The 7973-nt window shown below is 41.0% G+C and overlaps 1 protein-coding gene across 1 annotated transcript; it reads left to right on the forward strand.

Annotated features, from left to right (window-relative positions):
- The first annotated feature begins 373 nt into the window (after positions 1 to 373).
- LOC143208554 (uncharacterized) lies at positions 374 to 6391 on the forward strand. Its single transcript, XM_076423012.1, has 2 exons — positions 374 to 5297; positions 5620 to 6391. The coding sequence occupies exons 1-2, from the start codon at positions 5237 to 5239 to the stop codon at positions 6234 to 6236; spliced, it is 678 nt and encodes a 225-aa protein (XP_076279127.1). The 5' UTR covers positions 374 to 5236; the 3' UTR covers positions 6237 to 6391.
- Positions 6392 to 7973: the final 1582 nt, after the last annotated feature.

Below are 7973 nucleotides of genomic sequence, written 5' to 3' on the forward strand. Positions count from 1 at the left end.
GCTCTTAGTGTGGGTTACAGTATTTAATGGGTTACCAAGAACCGATACCGATTCGGGTTACGGTTCCTAACCGTAACCCGCTCTTACCCGGTTAACCGGGTTATAGTTGGCCATCTAGTAACCGGTTACCGAAGCTACGCGGGTTACAGCGGGTTATTGAGAACCGAATCCGATTCGGGTTAGGTTTTTGATCCCTGGCGTGGAACATGCTATGTACCGACTAGGTACGCGGCAGCGGTAGTGGTAAGAGTGGGGGAAGCGAAGGCAGGCTTGACGGAGCATCTAGGCGAGAGACGGAAACGTAAGGGGCCGGGTACGCCGTACATCTGGCAACCCTGCTCCGTGGCCCTCCTCGGCGTGGTGCTCATTGTCAGATCCATTAGGGAGCGTTTATAGTTCGCTTTCCGCGAGCGGTTTTCCGCGACGTCTGCTACGCAAGCGGGAAAAAGATCATAAATTTCGAGCGGGTCGACGGGCCCGCTGTGGCCCCGCTGTGCGTGGCACAAAAAAAAAGGTCTCTACGGCTTCACGGTTCGTTTAGGTAAACTACCGATAGCTTTCCTTTAAGGCGGTGGGATATGTTCGGATTGTAAGTAGCAAATAACTACAATCTTACTAGAAAAATTGGGTTTGTGAATTTCCTGCTTTATGTCTGTATACGAGCAAACACACCATCTAAAAATTTCATACGGTACACAGTGAGCAATTTGGACGAAATCTGTGTCAAAATGAAAGAACTTCCTCCTTATTTTTGCTATATTCTGCAAGGTTTCAGCTTTAATTTGAAAAGAAATTTCATCGCTCTATATCTCATTTCTTGTTGCACCGACCCTTGTCGAGTTGGAGAGTCAGTGCACTTAAAAATTGCTGGAATCGCGTGCAAAGTAGGATGATGGGATCAGTCGAAATTCGGTCGTTGAAATGATTCGCACTCACTGGTCTGGTCGCGTTTTACTGTCACAGAGAACGTTTATTTTTCACCGGTCCTACGGAGTAGCTATCACCCGCAATATCGTGGCTTCTCGCAGAGGAGAGACGAATCTTACAAAGTGTCTCGCAGAGGAGAGTTACTTTTGGAAAGGCGCTCGATCGTGTAGAAATATTCGCGTTGTACTCGCAGAGGAGTTTACAAGGAACACAACGATATTACGGCTGGGGGTCCTATTTACAGGAATCGGTGGATACCCCCACCGTACATACATACATGGAAGCTCGCTTCGAGGTATCTATTCGCCGCGTTACTGTCGGGACGACGAGGGGGGGTTCGCGCGACGCTGAATCTTGAAAAGACTGCAGATCGTGTCTAACATTTCTAATAGAAAGTTCTTTGATTTTGGCACAGATTTCGTTTTTAATTAGTTAGCTGTTAGGTTTGAATTGTTTGTTATTTCGGGTCCATAAGATTGCTGAATATTCTTTATTGTTGTTGGGGTGTCGTACACTCCGAGTGTGCAGTGCAGCACAGGTTAATACCGTCCATAGAAATCATCGGACGCGAAATGATTTTCTGATGAAATGTTGATTTAACTAATCGATGAAAATGGGTTTTTGGGAGTTTATAGTGAAAACATTTGACATCAGAATTCCTATTCGTAAAGACCTAACGATTATTTATCTCCTACATTGTTCAAAATCAATGGCTCCGGAAAGGTGTACTGCATTGATTATTCAGGTAAGTTCTTCCACTCAGCGAGGTATGGGGCACGTGGCAATAATAAAGGTAGAAGGCGTTGTACCGTTCGTCCGTTAGCCTCTGCCCTAAGCCCGTCAATTTTATTACGGGTAAGGACGGCTACTGATGAGGCTGTTGTAAAGATTAGTTGCTTTGACGAGCATGAATTACTTTATGACCACCGTCCGACGAAAACACGAAGAAAAACGCGTGGCCAACGCGTGTTGGAACTGTTGCAAGGGACTTCCTCATACCAAATTATAATGCACATCGTATTGTTTATGTTCCGAGTAGTAGTCGAATACATTGGCCCGTACGTGCGATAGCGAAACAGCAGTGGGCTAGGACCTAAGATATTAAACCGTTACCGCCCACTAAGTACTACGCGATCGTAGAAAGTGGTAAGACGCCATCTCGCATGGGTCCGAACTGTTGACATTGTATTGGCGCGTGCCTTTGAAGAAGGTTTCCAGCAGTTTCCAGGCAGGACAACGATGAACGGTCTAGGTACGAGTGCGCGGCCTATTGGACCAGAGTGGAGGAGGCAGGTCTCGTTTCACACGCATTTTCGGCTCTTGTCGAAACATTGGTTACAGCGACCACACATACCATGTAGCGTGCAACGTCGAAGTCAAAACATTGAGACTACGGACCTTATGATAGTCGCGATTTGTTTAGATGTCGTTCCCAGGGCTGTTCCCTATGGAGAGGTTTATGACACAGGCACTTTTTTCGGACAACACGTGCTCACTGTAAAGTAATTTCTGTAGGCCCCGAGACTTCTCCGGCAAAATAAAAATGTGCTATATCCGAGCAATCTACGAACAAGCACGTTCAGTAGTCCCTGTTATAAATATTCGCTGTTTCCACGTACCTGCAAAGTTAACTGTCAACCTTTTTCGATTGAATTATAACGGCTGCACATTAGGGTGGACCTTAGTTGCTCTTGTGCAAAATTTTTTTTTAAATTCATTTGATGCGACCCTTGCAATCTGTTCTACTCGGTAAAAAACTAATTCCCTCCAAATTTCAAGTCGATCGGACAAAGGGAAGACGTGTCGCAACGAGTTTGTTTATGCAAAAAATTTTAATTTTGCGAAAAATGAAAAAGTACACATTTTTTCAATCCCACTGGTCATTAAACACTATTTTAATGTAATATTCTTATTATATCAAAGCAAAAATTAAATTGTGTAATGAATTTGTTTAAGCAAAATTTTTAATATTTATTTTTTAAATATAAAATTTGATCTCACATTAATATAAGGAAAAGTAGAAAAAGACAGTTAAATACTTATAATTAAATGTTTTATTTATAGGCCTAATTATAATAAGAGTATAAATAATTTTTAAAAATCTGTACTTAATGTTGTTTTATCAATTTTTGGGTGTTTTTCCCTATAATCGGTTACAATTTGTAATATGAATTGTTTTTCTTCTTCGTTTTTGCATAACGTTAAATTATAATCTTTCATTAATTTTACTGCTCTTTCTGCAACGTCATTCACAACTTCTAATTTTGTTATAATACCTATCGCTTCGGTATAATTATTATTAGTTTCCCATAGTGCTGGATCAATTAAAAGAAAATCTGAATTTATATTGAACCGTTTGAAAAAATTATTTGATTCAGATGATACGAAATGTTGTATTTCCAAATTCGCAAGATTTTTAATTTCTATAGTCGTTGTCATGTATCTCTTATAATTATTATTATTGTTTACATTTTGTAGTGCTTGCACCATCGATCTTTTTGTTTCTACTGAAACTTCTTTATCAAAAAACGATAGCGCCGCATTCTCCGGTGACAAGTACCATAAATGGTTCACAATTTTTTTTAATGCCACATCGCTTATTTCTTCGTTAACATTTTTGTAATGAATTATATTTTTGATGAATTCTAGATCTACACGTGGCGCCATAGCAGCCATTGGGGGGGTCAACTCGCCCTTTTTCCCTCTGTTTCAATAGAAATAATTTATCTTCTTCGATTTTTATCATTTCTAAAGCATTCGCATGGGCGATGTCAAATAAATCGTCCAACGAATCTTTGAATTCTTGTTCCCGCTGTATTTGGATTGCAGTTCGACGATTGACAGATTTATATAATGTTCTCCATTTCTGATAAAGAGACTTCAACTTGTCAATGCTATCCGACGTCTTCTTCACTGGTATTCGTGCTTTCTCCCAAAATATTTCAGTTTCTTTTATAACTAGAGTAGCACTTGCTTTAAGGTCCAGCTTTACTTTTCTCATATTATATAAAAGAACTCGTAACACTTGTCCGTTACTCGGCAATTTTGCACCAATAATTTGTTGTTCGTAGTAGTCCAATATAAACAATTGATCACTACTTCTTGTCTCCATTTTTGCTCACTGTCACACTAACAAATTTCGATACTTCGTGATGCGAATACCTCGAACTCTCGACGTAAAATGAGGTTTCTTTTACTAAGGGACTAAGGGACTAGGAAGCAGGTATAAAACTGGAAATAGAAGGATAGCTCTTTGGAAGGGGTACTGGTTATACCGTTGGCAGCTGCAGCGGCCAGAGCCGAGCAGTTCCCGAGCGTACATAGACAATACAACGACGCGACCGTTTGGCGCGCTCATAGCTCTACTCCGTAATGTAATAAACCAAAATATTGACAATATTGTTGAAACTTTCAAGTAAAATTTCTTATTATACAACCAAAAGATGATATTTTTATGTTATAACAGTAACTCTTATCATTAAAACATAAAATTTGAGTTGCATGTAAAATTAAAGGGAAATTACTGAAATTTTCAAACTTCAAACCGATTGCGACACCCTTTCCTGTTGTCCAATTGAGTTCTTCTTTTGCAGAACTTATTTTTTTGGATCTGGAACAGATCTAGGGGGTCGCATAAAAAAAATCAGATGGTCGAAAAATAAGGTCCACCCTACTGCACATTTGCGGAGCTTCAAGTTGTTTCAGTTGAGAGCACATGTTTTTTTCGCCATTCACATTTGCCGAATATTTTAAACAGACTTGGTGTTTTCCTAGCAGGTAAGTATTTAACACGTTTTGACGACAGTTCGTCGTAGGAACATTGCTGGTCTGACCGTCAACCCAGGGCTGTTCTCTATGGAGAGGTTTATGACACAGGCACTTTTTTTCGGACAACACGTGCTCACTGTAAAGTAATTTCTGTAGGCCCCGAGGCTTCTCCGGCAAAATAAAAATGTGCTATATCCGAGCAATCTACGAAAAAGCACGTTCAGTAGTCCCTGTTATAAATATTCGCTGTTTCTACGTATCTGCAAAGTTAACCGTCAACCGTTTGCGACGCTTCTCGCCCGGGAAATTTCACCCCCGCACCCGACGTCACTAATGTATTTCAGCTGCCGAAAATGTATTTAAGAGACTGCGAAGCCAGATTTCCGCACCATTTTTTTGGCCTCCGTCGAAAGAGTCACCTCGTGCGCGTGTTTTCTCGATATCTGTGAACCTGTGAACTCTGCGAGCCATGCAGGACGAATAACTTATAGAAGCAGTGAGGCGTCGTCCCTTTTTGTACGTTTTACAACATCCGAAATACATGGATACGAAATATAAGAATATCGCCTGGAGTGAGATCGCGAAAGAAGTGGGTGTGCCTGGTCAGTATTCACTATATTTTATTAACAACTTCGTTTATACATTATGGTGGTCCTTATTTTCCAACTTTCGTTTTTTTTGGCCTTAGCTCCCTATAACATGACACTTGGTGAAAAAATGTGTGTAAAATTTTAGTTCGATCGGGCAATGGGAAACCGTACTGCATCGCGCTTGAAAATTGTTTATTTTTGAAATTTGATTTTCTGTATTAATATACATTCCTATATCGTTGACTTTATCTTTCCATTCTCTATAACTATATAGAAATAAAATACAAGGCAGACGATTGACAGATGATTAATTAAAAAATATTTTTCTCTGTAGCGGACAATTGCAAAAAACGCTGGCAAAACATAAGGTGCGGCTATAGAAAGCATCGCGCCCGCGACAATGCAACGCGGAGCGGGCAGGCGGCATCCAGCGAGAGGCCATATAAATTCGGTAACAGTCTGGATTTTTTGAGCCCTTCCTTCGAAGAGAGGGCTATGTTGTCCAGCCTGGACGAGGAGGAGAACTCCGGGACTAGCCAGGAGGTGACAGCGGCTACAACCGTGAGCCAAGACACGGATTCTGGCTTTCTTAGCCAGGAGGTGACAGCGGCTACAACCGCGAGCCAAGACACGGCTTCTGGTTTCCTTACCGAGGGGGAGGAGGACGATTGCGAACCTCCGCCCAAAAGGGGACGAACAGGGGGGGACGTATCAGACACTATCAATCGATGTGCCAATTTGCTCGAGAGATCGATGAAGGGCTACGACCAAAATATGAGCCAGGCTTTCAAAGACAAAGTAATGCTTGTAAGGTTCTTCAAAACGATGGCGCTCGAAGTTTGTGAATTGAGCCGGAGTACACAAGACGCCATCGAAATGAACGTCCTACGGGACATATCGGAGAAACGGTACGCAGATGAACGAAAACGAGATCTCCACGACAGCGAATAATAACTGTAATAATAACTAATTATTGAAAATACATTTTCTTTTTCATTGTATGCATTCATATGAAAAAAATTTTATTAAAAAGAATTGAAAGTCTAGACAGGCATTGTTGAATTGTTTATTTGACCCTAGCACTCCCAAATTCCAATCCTTTTCGGACTGCCAACGAGGGCTCTCGAATCCATACATTTCTGTATTCATACCTCCTAAGAAAAAATAATTTAAGATAAAAAGTTGGTAATATTTTGTTGATAATAATAAAAAGTTGATAATAATCATTTCTTTAAATAGGAATGCATATTTTTTGTTGCGCTATTGAATTTCTCTATTGATTCTACGTAAAAAATGATTAGGGTACCATGGAAAAAGTTATTAGTTTTCGATGTATTTTCAAAGCCTGTCTTTATTGAAGAATATTGATCAAGCGCATGGCGTTTTTGCCAAGTAGGACACTTGCGGATCGCCGAAATAATAAACAGCTAACAGGTGAATGTCCAAGCGAGGACAGATGCGAGGACAAAGCGACGAAGATGCGACAGCCGCGAACTCCATACGAGAGCCGATTCGCACGTACGTGTTGTGGCGATCGGCCTATATGTATACAGCAAGGTAGGTCGCGGCCGCGGGTCAGAGCGAAACAGCGAGCATTTCTACTCTCGTGGGCTAGTACTGTCGTAATCACGAATAGTGTCACGTCGTGCTGCATCTCGGAAGTCAACTACCAGTGAGATCGGACGTTCGTTCCTTTTGAATCAAAGTTTAACCGTACAGATTCCGCGAGTTCGGTGTAAAATCTGTTAGGCAGTGATAAGGTTGCTCCGAGTCCCCCGCATTGCCAGTGCGTCAACACCGTGTATCTTAGTTTAGGTAATACCATCTTTCAATTTCTTTCTATTCTAAATTCAATTCATTCGCGACAATCACACAATTGTAACACGAATTCTATAGTAAGAATATATTTGTGTTCTTTGATAAAATTAACTCAAATTCATTAAACCCATAATTATTGTACAATATCCTAATCCAGTAATTGAACGTCCCCACATGATACAATCTTACCGCTCGGATTGTATCAATTAAATTATACTAGTTACGAGGCTTAGTAATTATCCTAGCGATTCCCTGATTAAGCATCAGGTTCGTCTGTGAGTCACATAAGATCATACGATGAGTCACGAAAGTATTCAATCGCTCTGAAATAAAAAGTTTCAAGCTTAATAAACATAAGTCCAATTAAGAATTGTAAAATACATTTATTTATATAGTGCTACATATAATCTACAAAAATGAAGTACATAAAAATCACGGAGTTTTCAAACATTGGAGGAAAATAGAAAATTTTTGAACGTCCTCCGGACGTCAAAAATATCCCTCGCCCCGTTGCCTCGTCGGGGGTTCTCTTGGGGGGGGGGGGGATTCTGTTCTCCTCGCTGATGTTGTTCTCTCATAGGCCCTAATGAAATTATGTAATATACATGTGGCCATGACTACGTAGTCGACGTTTTTGGGGCTCAGGTCTATCCTTCGGTTATAAATATTAAATTTTCGTGACATAATGCCGAACGTATTATCCACTACGCGCCTTCCCATTGAAAGACGCGTGTTAAAATCCGTTCGGTCATCATGCTCTTCGGCTTGGGCTCCCGGATATGGTTTGAGTAGATATGTTTTCAGCGGAAACGCGTCGTCGCCCACAATGACGCAGGGCGCGCTAATATTTGTGCCCGGCAAGCACGCGTC

This window comes from Lasioglossum baleicum, chromosome 5 (genome assembly GCF_051020765.1).
Source record: "Lasioglossum baleicum chromosome 5, iyLasBale1, whole genome shotgun sequence".
NCBI classification, from domain to species: domain Eukaryota; kingdom Metazoa; phylum Arthropoda; class Insecta; order Hymenoptera; family Halictidae; genus Lasioglossum; species Lasioglossum baleicum.

Excerpts from the sequence above, each read along its gene's own strand:
- LOC143208554 (XM_076423012.1), top strand. The coding sequence starts at position 5,237 with ATGGATACGAAATATAAGAATATCGCCTGGAGTGAGATCGCGAAAGAA. Across the intron at positions 5,298-5,619 it reads GAAAGAAGTGGGTGTGCCTG|CGGACAATTGCAAAAAACGC; the intron begins GTCAGTATTCAC and ends TTTTCTCTGTAG.